The following is an 18,747-nucleotide window of genomic DNA, read 5'->3' on the forward strand; positions in this document are numbered from 1 at the left end:
ATGACTCAGCAAAGTATGCAAGGGCATGTGACCAGGCAACATGACCCTGGACTCCATCTTGGGATGTCAGTGTTTTTCCACAAACTGAGTTTGGGACAAAGGGTTCCCACCATATGCTAAAGCTATATAAGGCAGGGAGTGATGTCATTGCTTGTTTTTCACTCCCCACAAAAGAAGACTCCTGAAAACACCTGAGGAATAAGGAGTGAACTGGGGGAAGTGCTGGACCCAGGCTAAAGGTATTTCTAGCCTGTGTATGAAAAACCTGGGGCTTCCAAGCCGCAAAGCAAGTGTAGTTTGTGCCTTAAGAATCCGCAGCCTGCTTGTATCATCTGTCAGGGTGAGAGATTGTTAATTCAAATCCTATCTTTCTAGTATGTTAAGCTTAGTTTGCATTTTTGTTTATTTGCTAGGTAATCCGCTTTGATCTGTTTGCTATCACTTAAAATCTATCTTTTGTAGTTAATAAATTTAGTTTATGTTTTAATCTAAACCAGTGAGTTTGGAGTGAAGTGTGTGGGAATCTTAGCTCAGAGAGGCTGTTGCATTTCCTCTCCACATTGAGGGAGGCGTGAACTCTATGAGCTTACACTGTACAGTTCCCTGTGCAGCACAAGAAGGTATAATTTTGGGTTTATACTCCACTGGGAGGGAGATGCATGCCTGGGGAGCTGGTGGTTATCTTGGCTGTAGCCTCTCTGTTGTTGGATCATGCAGTAGCTGGTCAGAGAGCCTGCATGTAACTGCAGCTGGGTGTCCCCCTACCTGTGTGAATGCTGGAGGAACTGTAGGACTAGGTCTGCAGCTTGTCACAGCAGCACAGTGAGAGAGGGAGCCCAGGCTGGTGGGTCAGAGGGCTCAGTGGTACCCCAGTTCCAGGTGGCACTCCGGGGGGAACCGTCACACTAGCAGGGCATCAGATTTATATTCTATAACACAGACCTTTTAAAAATTTTGTCCTTGTTGGTGACACTGCAGATGCTCGTTACTAATGTTTGTTCCTAAACATCTAATCCTTTATTAAAACCTATTCAAGGCTATTTACATTACTAACATCTTACTGCAGCAAGTTCCAAGAGGAAGTTACTTACCTGTAACTTACCAAACTCACCCATTTCATCCTCACCCATAACAATTTTACATTCAACAACAAACACTTTGTCCAAACCATGGGAATAGCCATGGCTACTAGGATGACTCCCCAGTATTCCAACCTCTTTATATGCCAACTTGAAAATTTTTTGGACAAATGCACCACAAAACCAGTGATATTCTTGAGATACATCAATGATATTTTCATCCTCTGGACAGACAGCTCAAATGCTCATCGATTTCCACCACAACGCCCCCCCGCCTCCATTAATTTCTCCCTGGAACACTCCCACATTAGCATCAACTTCCTGGACACTACGATTAACTTTAACAATGGAACCTTACAGACAAACATATACAAGAAACCATTGGATCACCATACCTACCTTCACAGATCCAGCGTAACAGCCATGTTAGTCTGTGTTCGCAAAAGGAAAAGGTGCCACAAGTACTCCTTTTCTTTTCACAGATCCAGCAACCACCCCAAACATACCAAGAAATTTGTTATCTACAGCCAGGCATGCAGATTCCACAGAATGTACTCTGAGGAGACAGTCCAGGATATACACCATAACACACTCAAAACCACATTCACCAAACAAGGACACTCCACCAGAGAAATAGGTTGCATCATGGATTATCTCCAAACACCTAGAATTGTACAACCTAGGAAAAGACAAGTGATGAGCCATTAAAGTTAATAGGAAACCACTGGAACAATCTGAAATTGAAAAGAAAAACTCCAGTCTTGAAAGGAGAGAATTTTCCCCACCACAAATCACCACTCTGCACCATATCCCTGTTACAAGGAAAGGGGTTTAAGTGAATGCTGTCCAGAGCTGAGGGACAGTCTCAAAGGCAAGGAGAACTGTCAGAGTGTCTGGTAGTAAAGAGCTCAGGGTAGATGGATTTGGGGTGACTCGGGGCCAGAGTAAGGAGTAACTAGGCTGGAGGAAACCAGGGTGAGACCTTTATGCTCACAGGCTGGCTACTGGTGGTAAGGCTCATAGCAGCATAGCATTAAGGCACCCAAAGTTATACGGCAGGCAGTGTGAGAACCCCGTATTAGTCTCACTGATCCCTAAAATGTCACAGGAAGTGAGACACCCTGGGTCCAGTCTCCTTGCTTCAGTCCCTCTTTCATTATTTCTCTAGAATGGAACAGCTTCAAGAGGAGAAACTGAGGGAGTCCACATCAGATTATTCCATAGCTCAGTGGTTAGCGCACTCTCCGGAGGGATGGGAGACCCCTGTGCAAACCCTCTCTGCTCTCCCCTGCCCCCGGCAGAGGGAAGCGTGGAGTCTGGGTCTGTCACGCCCAGACAAGTGTCTAACCACTGGCCAAAGTGGTGAGGGTGGCGGCAGCAGCACTTCCTCCTCCAAGCAAGGAAGGAGTCTAACAATTCCCACCAGAGACTCCTTGGGTGCTTCGTCTTCCTGACATCAGTAGCGAAGCTGGGGGCAGTGGGGCAGCCGCCTGACCTGCCGCCGAAGACCCGGAGCGCCGCCAGGTGAGTATAGCGGGAGGCGCCTTTTTTAATCTCTGCTCCCCCTGTTTTTTCCACCTGGCTACGCCACTGCCTGACATCAGATGTGTGGTTCCCATTTGAGGATTGCTGAGGAGAGCTAGGCCCCCTCCCTGCAACCTGGATTGAGGCACCGATCTCCAGGGGTAGGGCTCTGCACACACCCCTGCTGTCAGCCTCTCCCATTGGCTATTTTAGGTGGTTCCCACCTAGGATGCTGGCTTCCGTGGATTACATTCTAAGGTGCTTATCTCTCCCCATTCATTGTATAGGAGCCTAGGGCACCTAACTAAGCCTTGTGGATTGCAGGGTTTTTCCAAGCACCTAAAAATTAGGTAGTGACATCCCTGGTGCAACAGCTCCATCCCTTTTTGGATCTTGGACTGTGTTCACCCTCCCACTTTACCCCCGTCTTGGTATACGGTCGAGCACTTTCCGATAGTACACACATTAGAGGAGAAGATTATACCCACTATACCAGTTAGCAGCAAGCGTTTTTTAATCTGACAGTGAATAAAACGTGAGTTTCTTATGTCCCCAATGACTACTAAAAGTGTATTGATAGCCTTTAGTGACCAAGAATTTTCAAGGCAGTGTAGAAAGCGTAGAAAACTGGGTCAGTAGTATTAAACTCTGGGCTTATTAGCTATGATACACAAAAACTGTCAGCAGTCACAGAGGTTTGGGGAAAAGATTTCAAACATCAGACAATATCTTAAAAGGGAAAAACAGGTTTATTTCATGCATTTTACAATAAACTAGTGTTACGAAAAGGAGGTTAAAAATACCCATTCACATTTTAGTTGTATATTTGATCTAAAAATTATGGGTAACTGCATCTACCTTAAAACAAGTTGGGAAGCCCTACTAGAGGTTTATCCAGGGAACTTTCTGGATTCAGCTCCATGTCAATTTCTATGCTAATCATCTTGGCTCATGCAAAAGCATTAAAGCCATGTCAGAATTCAAACTTTGCTGCAATAAGAACACTTCAGAGATAATGAACTGGCACAAAAGGAAACTGTTATTGCTAATCCACTATCCAGGAAATAAAACATTTCAAGTATGTCCTCCTGGGCCCTAACACAAACAGCTGATGCACAACTTACTGTCAGACCACCAATAAAACTGGTGAATTGGGTAAAGGAGACCTGGACAGCCCATTGGAAATGAAGATTTTCAAACCCAGGTTCAAATCGGGCTCAAGTCAGCAGTGGCTGAAAGTAGTTGCCCTCTGATATCTGTTCAGTGATAAAGAAAATGGTTCTGTGGTCTTGATTCAGTTCCTAGTAGTCAGGTTGGCACTATTTGGCCTATAGTGCATAGGCACTTGCTCTTTCCTGGCAAACACACGTGGGCCAAGTTTACTTTAGGTTAACTGAGCATAAGATTTTGGAAAAAAAAATAAATCTGCAAATGGAGCATGAGCCAGGCACACAAATACGTCAGCCACTAGATTCCAGAAGGCCAAGCCTTGGAGATGAGACCATTGTTAAGGTGGGTCAAAATTTAAGATCAATAGCCTTTAGTCCTTTAACTTCTGAGGGAGAGCACTGTCTACAGAAGTGTTACAGTAAAAGCGTGACATCACCCAGAAGTAATAAGGTAGCTTTCTACACTATAATGTAGATTTCTCTCTCTCCATGGCAGTCAATGTAACTATCACTAATATCCTAATAAGAGCCCTTTGAATATTCATTGACAGCTGCATTTGCAACAGTGTTACTAGCTGAGTTTTACAAGAGTGTATTCCTTGTTAGACTTAGCTAAACTAAAGGGAAGCTAATTTGCAATGGAATAACCTATGACTATTTCCTGAGGAAGGAGAACTTCCCAAAGTCTCCTTATTCCCAGTTCTATTAACAGAAGCTGTTAGGTTTCAATATTTACACAAGAGAGTGACAGACGATTGTGCTGTCTTCTGCACTTGCAGTCCTACCCAGATGGAGGCTGGAGTGTAACAAAAATCAAAGATCTGCTATTTGTGATTGGCTCATAATGTTTCTAATATGGATGTTCAGAGTTTGTAAGATGTAAGAAAAATGCAATAGCTGGTCTTTAAAAATATTTATGCATGTTTATCTGGATCTTCAAATTAGCCCTGGGAGGTGTATTAGCCCTTGGAATTCTCAATGCTTTGAATTCAGACATATTTTCTGTCTGGGATAGTTACCTTAGGCAAACTGAACAATAAAGCATGGAAGATTTAGCCCTTTAAAGTGTCTATTTGGCAATAAGCCTTTAAAGACAGTTGCCTTTTGCGGTGAGCCACAAGATACTACCAGTTACCTTCGAAGGGAGTTTGAGGAGTCTCCTGCACATTTAAGTGAATACTGATGGGATTCACTCTGTTCCTGAGTCCCCTATTTTACACACATAGATCTAACTGGGATCCTGAGATGGTCCCTAAAACAGGAAACAGATGCAAATTAAAATACACAAAAACAAACGGAGCAACTTAGGGACTTACATATTTCAAAATCGCTTTCTGCTAAGCAATTGGACACTTTCAGCTGCTGCTCATCAGCAGTTCTAGTCCCAGGTTGCTGAGCCAACAGGGATGCTGCTCAAGAAAAGAAATCCTCTTTCCTAAGACCCCAAATGCAAGGGCGGACTGAAGAACAGCAGTAATTTGAAAGAGCTGCATTCACATCTCCTGGGAAGGGGAAGGTTTGTGATATGGAGGGAGTAAATCAAATAGGTGCAAATGAAATTCAAAGAGATTCTCTCCACCCCACCCTCCATGAATGCCACCCAAACTGCTGGCTCTTTTGATGGGTTTCTACTTGCAGGAAAAGGCCCGTCTCATAGGCCTTGTCTACACTGCCATTTTACAGCGTTCCAACTTTCTCGCTCAGGGGTTTGAAAAAACACCTCCTGAGCGCTGTAAAGTGGCAGTGTAGACAGCGCACCAGCACTGGGGGCTACTCCCCTCACTGGTGCTGCAACTACACAGTGCAACTGGTGCTGTTGCACTACCGTGGAAGCGCTTTAACGTCCCTAGTGAATACACAGCCTTACTAACATTCTCCCCCACTCCTCAGGAAGCTATGCCCCCAAACACCAGACTGTTTCACAAGACTGTAATAACAGACTCAAGACAGACAAATTATCTCTTGTATGAAAAGCCACTTTAATTGTTTGTCTGCCTCGATCTAGCGTACCCTCATTCTCTTCTGCTATAACCTACCCATGCTTATGATTTAAAATCTTAGGCTGTAATACTGTTTTCATCTATTGATAAAGTAGCTTACTAATTCAAAGAGTCTGACCTGACCATCCTGTCTACCTCTTGCTAGTGTAGCTAACCTTATTCTAAGTTACCAGATTTCAATACAAAAAGAAACCAAATTTTAGTAGAGGGAAACTCCTGGGGCTTTAGGAAAAGAATTCGATAGTACAGTAGAACCTCAGAGCTATGAATACCAGAGTTACAAACTGATCAGTCAACCACGCTCCTCATCTGGAACCGGAAGCATGCAATCAGGCAAAGGCAACAGCAGAGACAAAAAACAAAGCAAAAACAAGACAGTACAGTACTGTGTTAAATGTAAACTATTAAAAAAAATAAAGGGAAGGTTTAAAAAAAAGATTTGACAACGTAAAGAAACTGTCTCTGTGCTTGTTTAATTTAAATTAAGATGGTTGAAAGTAGCATTTTTCTTCTGCATAGTAAAGTTTCAAAGCCGTATTAAGTCAATGTTCAGTTGTAAACTTTTGAAAGAACCACCATTATGTTTTGTTCAGAGTTACGAACATTTCAGAGTTATGAACAACCTCCATTCCCAAGGTTTTCTTAACTCTGAGGTTCTACTGTACATGCACCTAAGTGAATGTCTCAGATGTTAAAGAAATATGAAATTAATAAGGGTAACAGCAAGAACAGAAGATTAGTTGACAAAGTCTGTTACAGCAGCTTGCAAAATCATTTACCAGATATTAGCCTAATAATTTATTATTTTTTTTGCTGAAGTGAGAGACAATAGCTCTGTGAGGTATGAGACAGAGAAAGTGCAAAATGTTAATGATTCAAACATTTCCCCAAAATCATTTTTGCTACTACAAGGGACAATGTAAACCAGGGTGCAGATAATCCCACCAAAAAAAATAAAAAGCTAATTTATTAAACCATAAAGTATTCCAGTGAAAATGCCACTCTCTAAAAGTGGCCCTTTTCATATATATCCTCCAAGTTGTTTCAATTTACTCAGTTTCTTACTCATGTTTTGCTTCTGCAATCCTTAAGGATCTCAGGTAGTTTATGAAAATCCAGTCTTCTGCCTTCTTTTAACAACAGAAGACAACACACAAAAATGCAGATTTTGGAATGATATCAATATACATTTTTAATAATTATAAGGCATTAAAAGCCATTTAATCCAATGCTGAATTTACTCTGTAGAGCACAGCAGGAAAATAGGAAGCCTTAAAGGCCACAATTCCATGAGCCCCAGAACCTGAAGAACATGGGTCATGTCAAGCTGCTTAAACACAGTGACTTTTTCAGCAGAGGAAATGCTATGGTATGCATTTTAAGACAAACAACTGCTATGCTTATCTTTAGATACACAAGATTATCTGTTACTATTTAGAGGAAATTTAGGCATTAACTTCAGGCTGATAAAATATGGATGCCTAAAAAAAAAAAGTATAAAAGTATAAACATTTTTCCCTACAGAATAATTACATTTTAGTAAATTCAGTTAGGTCCTAACATCTTAAAAAAAGACAAACATATTAACGTGGTATTGTGGAGGGGCCAGCAGACCGCATCCAAATGGCAAAATGCTTTACAAACCCTGTCAAGCAGTAGATGCACGGACAAAACGTTTAGCCCACTGCATAACCTGCTTTGTAGAAATGGTTTTACAAACTGTTTATGCCAAACTTATCATTGTACAATAAGTCTTAAAAAATATAGATAGACCCAAGATGCTTGAGAAACTGGTTTTCATGTGGAGGATTACACATTTTACTGGTAGAGGATATGGTATATGCAAAAATTCTCAAGTTATTTAATGAAACAGTTTAAAAGGCTTTTAGAATTCCAGACCATCTTGGATAATCCTGTTTAAACTCCCATCCACTGCTCCACCTAGAGCTACGCAAGCCAATGAAGCTGCAAGAATTGAGAGTTTTACGCAATCAATTTAGTTACATCTGTTTCAAAAAAAGTCATGCTACTGGTTTTGTTTAAAACACAATGCACTAAAAAGCTCCAGTCTTGTGTTAACATTTACTACAGGCCTGTCCTAATACAGCTGTGTGAAAATGTTTTCAGGCAGCATTCTTATAATCATCATAAAGAACTGCATAGTTGAAACAATGTAGAGAGATGGACTGTAAACATCCTGAAAATTCAAAGCAATTAATTCAGATTTTTAATTGGGTGAGCTTGTGTTCGCTCTTAGGGTAACTTTAAACCCATTTACTGAGATCAGAATCTAACACTATCCAGCCATGTAGCTTCACAAACTCCAGCTCTTAAAAATACCCAACAAAATCCAAGAGGAGCTTGACACTTGTAGGCATTTCTAAAATGTACAACTAAACATTTCGTTAGCAACAAACATTTCAAAAGAGACAAGATGTTCAGTTGTGACAATAATTTAAGAAATTTTGATTTTCCTTTCAAACATTTGGCTAAGACTGGAGCTTATCTTCTGCAGGAGGAAGTTATTTTGACAGGAGAAACATCAGAGATGACTCAGACAAAAGACATTTTCTCCAAGTTTAGTATTCCCTTTGACTATTAAAATAAGCCATCAACTCAGTCAGTATTTTACACCCATTCTTTATGGGAATCTTTTGTCTGGGGTGTAACTTTTTACAAGGTAGTTTCACTTCATCTCCTACACCATTCTTACTTAATAGAAAATGTGTCACTGAGCCATAAGGAATGTGCAGTATAAGACAGTAAACTGGGGCTGTCATTGATTCAAAAACCAACTACGTAGGCCCAAATATTTGCATTTATGGGCTGCAATATATATGTAGCACCAAATACAGTGTCCTTTAACTGTTTGCAATTATTAATACCAAAATCATTTCAAACTGATCAACATTGGATCATCCAGCACCAGGTGTAAGTGCTACATGTCTCAGAGGAAAATATGAGTGTATGATTGTTTCTTTCTATGTGACCAATATAATTCAGCCCATGAGAGACTACAATCGTGCACTAGAACCAAGATTAACACACTCTCTCACATCATCTATTCCCATTCAATAATCTTGTGATGTTTTCAGCCAGCAAATTCAGTCTATACCAGCTTATAGGCAAAAATGGTTCAACCCAGATCAATAGAAAATTTTCTAAAGCAGATTTCTTCCTCTCACAGCTAAGCCTCTTCAATGTGACAATTCACTGCATCTTGGAATAAAAGAAATATTCTTCAGTGCTCAATATGTTCTTCACATCCTGGAACCTCGCTCTTGCAAAATCTGAAAGAGACAGTTAAAAATTACACACGTTAAAATTTCCCAATATCAGACCCAAAGCCGGGGGGAGGGGGGAGAGAGCAAAAAGAAATCACTGTATTTCAACCATGTGATAAAGCCCAAATGGCTGGCTTAAGGACTTTCCTGAAACTGATGCCTTAATATAGAAAAACAGAGAATAGGCTATACGTCACTTACGAACTATCATTAACACACCTGTACAATAGATCACCATTAGTGTATTTGAGTCAGACTAATAAGAGGAAAGATAGAGCATTTAATATTGTAAGGGGGCAGTAAAAGTAGAGATCAATCAGACAAATGAGCACAATTGGTCATCGATGAAGTTCACAGCACACAGAGCAAACACAGAGTTCCTAAAAGTCACAAGACGGTAGAGAGAGCTGCAAGGATAGTAGGGCTAGGCCAGTTTCTCTGATCCTAGAAGCAAGGCTGTGTAGTTTGTGGGTTACCAGGGAAAATGGAGAACAATTGCCTTTTTCAAACTTGGGATTTTTTAAATTGTACTTGCTTTAGTAACATCTCCTGTGCTCTCCCTTGTTTTATTTATGACCTGTGTCACTTAGAGTAGCAATGAAATGTGCATAAGTAGCAATAAGATGTGCCAACGAAACCTTGGCAGGGACACAATTATAGTCTGAAAAAACAAGCAGTGTTTGAAAGTCAGGAGTATAAAAGCTTACATGGGCCAGATCAACTCCTATACAGAGTAGGCTGATCCATTAACCCTACAGTATCTGCCCTGACCTCCTAAAGCTGTCCTCAGTATTCGTTATATGGTAAATACAAACAGCCAGATTCTTGACCCGATGGGACTATTTGTTAGGCTACTAATACGTGAAAGCTATTAGCTTGATGTATTAAGTTAATGTTTTACATATATCTTCATGTTTGATCAATAGTATTTAATAGAATTTCATGCAATATATTGCCTTGCACAATTTCTCTTGCATACGTGAAGAGTCACAGTTCATATGCAAACCTTTCTTTTGGTGGGATGGGACACTTTGTGGAGTTCACTTTTCCAAGTACTATCCTGCCCAACACTGTTATGCTTTGTGAAGCGGAAGACGGACAATTAAAAGATACAATGGTTTTTGAAGCATATTGGTTACGTTTTATGAGAAGTGAGTTTAATTCAGGGGATAGAGAGGAGATGTTAAGAATCACACTTTGACAGGATTAATGTTGCCCACCCCACTGCAGTTGTGCGACCTTAGGTTTGTAAGAGGAGACTACACTGAATTGGAGACCTCCTCTGCCCTTAAGACACCATTCAAAAACCAGCCTATAACCCATATAAAGTGGCCCAAACTTGTGCACACAAACCCTAAATTCACATTAAAACGCTACCATTTTGTAGCACGCATCTCAAAAGACAGAAATCCTGTTTGAAGGATTCCACTCTCCTGCAGTGAAGAGTGAGCAGAGCCTCTCCTGGCGTGGGGGAAGAGGATGTACTCATTTTGCCAAGAACAGCCCGTTTGCTACAATATTCACTGCAGAAATCACATTCTGAAAATTGGGACTTTAAAATATTTTCTGAAGATAATTGAGTTTAAGTATTTGCCTCTGAAGTATCCAGGGTCTCTTCTTGGCATCTGCTCACCACTTTTCCTCTGCTCCCTCTGGTGGTTTTGGCTTTCCTGTCACCACCCGCTTCATCTCAACCCCATAGTATGGGCTCTAAATTCTTGCATGATGGTATCCAAGCACCTTAGATTAGCATCTCACATTACTAGCCTCAGTTTTTTCATGTAACAGGTGACTAGTAATGATGAGCTCAGTTATGATGGTGATTAGCACCACAGGGAAGCCTACAAATAAACTAAGGAGCAAGTCTTGATAGTAGTCAGACAAACTAAGCAAAGCTTTGAATATGCCAGCGACAAGTACAGAGCACTGGCATGTGGCTGCCTTCATGGTGCTGAAAAGGCTTTCTGATCCAACCACGAGGAGAAGGTATATGACAGGCCAGGCACATTCCCCGGCAGAGGCAGCCACTGGTGTCATGCAGAATTTCCTTCTCTGGTACTTGCAGTGGAACAGAATGTTAAAACCATGAACATCTTACACTGATTACCCAGTAGCACCTTCCCTCCCAAAGGATTTCACAGGCCTTTACAATACACATACAAATACACCTGTCCCTCCGTACTTGCAGGGAGGAACATGGCAGCTACTTAATAGGGCACAGAAGCTCCATTTTAATGAATGCACCAAAAAACTTGACATTTAAACTTACAGTTAAATTTCATATGGCAAGTAACTACCTTTTCTAGTTTCAAAACCGGCCAACAGTGGATAAGCCTTTCACATCAATTACAGCCAATTAGGATAGTCTTTCCTGATATATATAATGCTTTAGGATCTTCAAGGATTACAATTAGTGAGACCCCTCAGTTGTATGATTTCTCCTAATAAAGGTAACTTCAGAGCAGACTGCTGTCTAGCACTACAGTGCAGATCTTGGTTACGTAATGACTTAGGGTCTGTCTATGCTACAATTAAAAACCTATGGCTGGCCCGTGCCAGCTGACTCAGGCTAAGGGGCTGTTTAACTGCGATGTAGCCGTTTGGGCTGGAGCCCAGGCTCTAGGACTCTGCTAGGAGCCCGAATGTCTACATCACAATTAAACAGCCCCTTAGCCCACATCATAGATGGGAAAAGTGCCATCTATTGACTCACCAACAGTACTTCCTGCAGTACCTGGATTTTACTTTGTGGTTGGAGGGTTCCTATTCACACTGTATACTGTTCCTGCTTAGGTTTGAGAGCAGATGAGATCACAACTTGTATTGCTACGAAGTTCCTATGAAAGGTTTTCTAGATGGAGTATGAAAAGTTTCAAATTATGTATCAAAAGCAAATGCTACATATTTCAGCATTAAGAAAATTTATCACCTGTGCTTCTAATTAATTAAAAGTATTCTATAAGAAACTGCATGGCAAACACAAGTGATTTCAGTGAGTAAAAGTCAGGCCTTGAAAATTTACTTGACAACTGCAAGTAAAGAGATTTGCCATGGTGAAAAATACATGCTACTGTGCCCCCTGCAACTTAAAGTTAGAGGAACAGTTAGGTACTGTAACTGTAATATTATCCACCAACATTTATTATATATATTGCAACAGCACCCGTGTATAGTGTTTTCCAAAACACAGAAGAGGGCACTCCCTACCCCAAGCAGAATACAATCCAGTTAATTATCAAACTTTAAAAGCACACATCTTACTACTAGGGCTGGTCAACTGGCAGGAAAAAGACATTGGCTATGTTATTCAATACATTCCACCATATGATAGTCACCAAGCAGAATGTGACCAGCATGACTGAATACCACAAAGAAAACTATCAGTTGAATAAGTTAGTTGATGAACTCCAGTGGGTTACAGAGTAGCAGCCGTGTTAGTCTGTATCCGTAAAAAGAAAAGGAGTATTTATGGCACCTTAGAAACTAACAAATTTATTAGAGCATAAGCTTTTGTGAGCTACAGGCTACACAAAGAAGTTATATCAATTCACCTAAAGATGTGATGCTGAACTGATTAACTAATTGAGTTTAACATCACACATTTAGTTAAACCAGCATATGCAGACACTCATATCAGATTCAACATGGCTCATCTTGCTTTAGCTTGCACCTGTAGACTCCTAGAGTTCAGGGAAGAAGGGATAACCAGATAATCTAGTCAGACCACTGACAGCACCTAGCTCCTGCACGCTAAACTCAAACCCAGACTTAAGTATCACATCCCACAGGAAACGAAGCTATTATGATGTGCCACAGGGAGATAATAGGAGTGAGTGAGTTGCATGTCACTTGTAACTTTAGCACAACATTTAATTCTGTGTAAAGCGGATCACAGTCAACAGCACATGCATACTCCCCAACCCTTTTCTTGCTTTTGGTTAGGCATTTTCCTACGTGGCTTCACTTTACTTTCTCTTTCCTGTAACAGATCATGGTGATGTTTCTCAAGTCATTTTCAAAGTGTTTCCTCTTTACCTTCTCTCATTCTCCATCTCCTAACCTCTCTTTCTCTTCACTGTGAGCTCTACCTCCTGCCCTGAACATTTTGGTTTCTTTTCTTCCATATACCCCACAAATCTGTTTCTCTCTCATATTTTATATGCACACCCTGTAATTCTCTTTCCTAGCTTATCCCATCAATCTCACACTCTTTCCCTATGTCATTCATTTGCTTGACCACATCCCATACCCCCTCACAAAAATGGTATTGAAATTTTACAAGATGGCCATTACCTACAGAATTAATTCCACAGACCTATACGAGATAAGGGGCGGGGGATATAGGTGGAACGGTCCAGGGCAACAACCTGGTGAGAAAGCAACTGCTCCTCCCATGCCAATCTGTTTGACTAGAGCAGGGGTAGGCAACCTGCGGCATGTGAGCTGATTTTAAGTGGTACTCACACTGCCCAGGTCCTGGCCACCGGTCCGGGGGGCTCTGCATTTTAATTTAATTTTTAATGAAATTTCTTAAACATTTTAAAAACCTTATATACTTTACATACAACAATAATTTAGTTATATATTATAGACTTATAGAAAGAGACCCTCTAAAAACATTAAAATGTATTACTGGCACGCAAAACCTTAAAATTAGAGAGTGAATAAATGAAGACCTGGCACACCACTTCTGAAAAGTTGCTGACCCCTGGGCTAGAGGAAGGTGTTGGGATAGGGATGCTGTCCCTGGACTCTGCTCAGTGGCTTTATTTTCATACTAGCCTCTGGCTAGTAGCTGCCGACACATATGAATGCCTCCTGTCCCTAACCATGGCCAGGAAGTAAAATATATTTGGTTCTCATTTTCATTGCTGCCCACAGGATTCTGAACAGGAGTAAGAACTGACAGATGCTGGTCAGTAGTCACTGTGTCACTTAGGGAAACTCTGAGCTGCCTGTTTGTAGAGTCCCTGAGTTTATACTCATGTGATAAATGAAAGTTTCATACTGACCATAAGGACTAATCATTTAATTTTAAAAAAAATGAAAGCTTAGATTTTGCAAAAGTAGGCAACCTTCCCCATGCATGCTTTTCAAACATTTTATTACTGCAAGATAAATGTATCTTTTTTAACCCATATGCAAGCAGCACTGAAGTTGCTTGTAAAAAAGCTGCCTTTCCAAAGGTACAGGTAAGAAAGGATTTGGAGTATGATCCCATAAGATGCTGAATACCACCAGATTCCAGTGATTTCACCTGGGCTTTGCAGTATTTAGGAGTCCTGATGAGCAGTAAGTAACAGATATAAGCAACAGCAGACTTAAAATAGAAATGATTGTCAACAAAAACATTACTTATTCTCCATGCACTGCTTCAAGCATTGTAAGGCCACTTCTTGGTAATTCATCATAATAATTTGAATTTCAGTTGCACTGTCCATTTAGGGACCTCAAAGCACTTTACACTCAGTAAATTAGGACTTGGCCTCTCCCCAGTGAGGTTTTTTCCATTTTAGAAGTGTGGAAACTGGAGCACAGAAGTTAAGTGACTTGTCTATATTCATACAGAGGGACTGAGGCAGAGTGGAGAAAAGAATGCAGACCTGCGGACTCCCTATATTGTGCTTTAATAGGACCATCCTTGGCTAACATACTTCAGATGGACAAGCCTCTTAATAGGTTGCCAAATCAGACATTTACTGAAGATTTTTATTAGCTGCCATTATACACAAAATATATGACAAGAGAAAAAACAGGCCATGTAACAACAACAAAAAAATAGAACCATTTCTGTCTAAAAATATTTTCCCCTAGAATCTGTATAAAGAATTTCCCCTCTCCCAGCATAGCTTTAAAAGGACTGATAATGCCAGCGTTACTTATGTAAAAAAGCACAAGAGCCAGTACAGGTCTTGTCATGTCATCACCATCTGTGCAACAGATCATACTATAAAGTCTATTACCATTTCTACCACTGTGATTTTCACCTGACACTAGGAATAAAGGCAACTATGACTACAGAACAAATACACCACTAGGACTAGCCAGAAGATGGTACTGGTGAGGGGTAGGTGGCAGATGGGGCAGAGGAAAGCATGTGGGTGAAGTCCTAGGGCAGCTAATGCTCACCATGACATTTACACTTAATCTGAGTCATTCATATCGTAATCCGTCTCTTCATCCTCGCTCTGAATGGCATGCAGCAAGTGTAAAGAAAGGGAGGGAAAAGAAAAGATTGAAAGTGAGTCAGAGCCAAAGCAAAGTACAATCCACTTACACTTGAGGTATGTGAGGTTATTTTACTTTAATCCAATTCTTCATAAGGCAATAAGATACCACACAATTTAAAAGCAGGAACATTATAAATAGCAGGAAAACTAGTTTTCCCCACTGTCCCAAGTATCAGCAGATTACTGCTAATGGTTCCATTCAGTTCAGCATTCACTTGACACAATGAAAGGGAACACTGTGTAATGAGACAGCTAATGTTACATATGCTACCTGAAACTTGTGAGCTCTGCAACTGGCTCCATGTGTCTGTGGACTCTTAACACTCGGAAACTTAGCTTTGGAGGCAGACATCAGGAGGAACATTGGGTCATCCCCTCCTAATAGAGCAACTCAAGGAAGTGGGCAGGGAAACCAAGTGGATTTGGGAATGGAGAGCTCAGAGAATCACAAGCTGCCCCACAAACACCATTGAAATAGCTTAAGTAATTTGGCTCAAAGGGGTTAGTTTACTCCTCCCAGCTACATTAGAAAGTTACACATCCATTCCAGCTATCAATAATAGGACTCAGGGAAAGGCAATGGCTGAGTGACATTGCTTCCTCAAATGCCACAAGAGATCCAACTTTTGGGCAAGCTGGTAGGTATACTGTTTAGGTTGTGCCTATGCAGTGGTGATGTAGCTATGTTCGTCCCAGGATACTAGAGAGACAAGATGGGTGTGGTAATATCTTTAATGGACCTACTTCTGTTGGTCAGAGAGACAAGCTTCCGAGTTTACACAGAACTCTTCTTCAGGTTGTGACTGTTATTGTTCTACTGAACTTAGCCCATTTTAAGTTTTATTTAAAACAAAAGTTGAAGAGTTTAGTAAACTACAATTAGAATCTACAGAAGCCAGAATGGAAATGAGCTTGAACAGAAATCCAAATCAGCAACGAAATGGCAAAAAATGAATGAACTGTTCAGAAAGGAATCTAAATACTTTACATAACACTCATGCCCACAGCCCTTGGAAGCCTAAGGTAAGGCTGTTTTCCTTACTAATTCCTCAAGATGTAGTCCAAGTCCTGGGCTATGTACATTCATTGTAGGCCTTATTTTGGGAAGGTTCCTGTATGGACTTTGCAAACACAAGGGTGGTAGGTTAGTTGCATTTGAGGGGTGTTCTGAAACAGATGGCCTTTCAGAATGCTCAGAGTTGTTTCTTCCAAAGTAGGAAATAATTACAAAGCAGGGTATATGCTAAGTTCACTTCATGGGAAATATCTCATAGTGTGAGATTCAAGAGTCAGTCTATATACTTATCACTGTGTAATGCTGGCTCATAGAGGAGCACATTTTATGCTATTTTACAGCTGTGATACATGGCAGCAAAATCTTCATTTATCAAACTTTACTGCCATAGCTCAGTATTACTAGCATGTCACTTTTGGAGAAAGTCAATAATGTAGAATACCTGTCACTGGGGAAGATTTTAGTACCTTTGGAAAAACTACTTTCAAGTTTTAGTTGCTATTGTTTCTTGTTCTATCCTATTTAGGCAAATTGCGTCCTCCATGAAGAGGATACTAGATAAAAAAACCCACCAGAAAAGAAAGAAAAACTGGAAAAGTCAGATCAGCTGGGGCTGCTCCCAACACATGTTTTTTTCTGGTTTGTAAACCCCCACTATTAATAAAGATTCTGGTAATCTGGTGGGTAATGCAGAATTAAATACAATGGCCCTTACATAACTGTACTGATAGAAGTTTTTTTTTTTTTTTTTTTTAAAGATGTCATGACAACGATTCTTGTGCTTTCCCCTTCACAGCAGCATGGATCAGAGCCATCTAAATATTTGTCAATATGTAATTCTGGGTGACCTTCATTATCGTTTCAATGGAACAACAAGATGTTGAAGGTTAAATCAGACACAGTTTAGCAGATTATGGATTTGAGGCTAAACTGGCTTGAAAAATCCATCTGTCGAGAGGACAGACCCCAAGAAACAGTTCTGACTCAACATTCAAGTACTTTTCAACCCAAAAGGATTAAAAAAACAACAACCCACAACCCTCACGTCCCCAATACTCTGTTAACAGTATGTATATTAAATGGAAACTTCAAAAATCTCTCCTGTTGCACCTGTCCACAGTCCCTACCCCACTACTCACATCCTCTTTTCTGACATGCTCTTTAGTTTAGAACATCCCTGTCCAACAGTTGCACCAACAGGCAAGTTTATGTAGTTATGATTCGAATAAATCCTCTCCCAAAACTAAGGGCTTGTCTACATTGCCCGCTGGATCAATGGGCAGCGATCGATCCAGCGGGGGTTGATTTATCGCATTTAGTCTAGACGTATAAATAGACGACCAAGCACTCTCCCTTGACTCCGGTACTCCACCAGGGCGAGAGGCGCAGGCAGAGTTGACGGGAGAGCGTCAGCCATCGACTTACTGCAGTGACGACACCGTGGTAAGTAGATCTAAGTACGTCGACTTCAGCTATGTTATTTACGTAGCTGAAGCTGCGTAACTTAGATCGATCTCCCCCCCCAAGTGTAGACCAGGCCTTATTCCTGCATTTTGAGGTTAGCTCAAGTCTGGTAAGGACAACTCTCCCATCCCAAACCTCCACTGGCCAATGCACAGTGGAACAAAACTCTGTTAATTTCTGGGGATTCTTTCACTCACTTTCCTTTCAAAATGACTTTACTTGGCATCAGAGAGAGCTTCCAACTGTGCATTTTCAGCCACGCAACAGGACTATACTTGTTCTTGGTTTTTAACTAACTCTTACTGTTCTAATCTCATGCTACTTCCCACTGGGCTCATTCTTTCTAGTACACAACTCCCTTCTGTGCATCAAGACTCTGGGTGAGCATTTGAGACACAGCAGCGTTCTTCAGAGTCCCTCTACCAAGCCTGTGAATTTCACTGGAGAGAGTATAAATGCTGGCATCTCTCAAATGTCTGAATAACCAAGAGTTGCACTGTACTTGTTCTGGACTAGTCCCTCCTCTTTAGACGCCCACACTGTTTGGTTTGGTATTCTACACATTTTCTATTAGCCTAGTATCCAGTCAAACTCTGGGCCCTTCTGAAGCATGTTATTGCAGAAGGGTCACTGAAGTCCCTTGTAAAGATATGCATTATGGTCAGTAATTCCAGTTTTTGCTTTATTATTTTTATCTTGGTGGTGCACATATCCCAGCCCTGAGGAGCTTACAAACTAAGACAACAAGCAAATGATGAACAATGAGGGATAAGGATGCAATTAAAATACACACACACTTATTGCTTAAATACCACACCGACATATAACTTATCAGCTTTTCCATTTCTTTCAGGCAGCATGGCAAAAGTGAGTTTTGAAGAGGGGAGGGCAGTGGGCTTACACATGCGTTCAGGAACAGTGATCCATATGTAGGATTTTATAGTTTTACATGTTCACTTTTTATTTTTGGCTGCATTAACTT

General features: G+C 40.8%; 1 protein-coding gene across 2 annotated transcripts in view; it reads right to left on the reverse strand.

Moving 5' to 3' along the window:
* Positions 1-3,333: 3,333 nt before the first annotated feature.
* The window catches only part of LOC140918024 (BTB/POZ domain-containing protein KCTD5), a 68,386-nt gene continuing 52,972 nt past the window's right edge, over positions 3,334-18,747 (reverse strand). The window contains exons 6-7 of one of the 2 annotated variants that reach the window (XM_073361566.1): positions 15,186-15,244; positions 3,334-9,062 (exon numbers count right to left, since the gene is read on the reverse strand). In XM_073361566.1, the coding sequence (XP_073217667.1) occupies positions 15,200-15,244 (45 nt within the window). In that variant the 3' untranslated portion in view covers positions 3,334-9,062; positions 15,186-15,199. The remainder of the gene's footprint in view (positions 9,063-15,185; positions 15,245-18,747) is intronic. The other variant, XM_073361567.1, reaches the window with a different exon arrangement.

This window comes from Lepidochelys kempii, chromosome 10, assembly GCF_965140265.1.
Source record: "Lepidochelys kempii isolate rLepKem1 chromosome 10, rLepKem1.hap2, whole genome shotgun sequence".
Classification (NCBI taxonomy): domain Eukaryota; kingdom Metazoa; phylum Chordata; order Testudines; family Cheloniidae; genus Lepidochelys; species Lepidochelys kempii.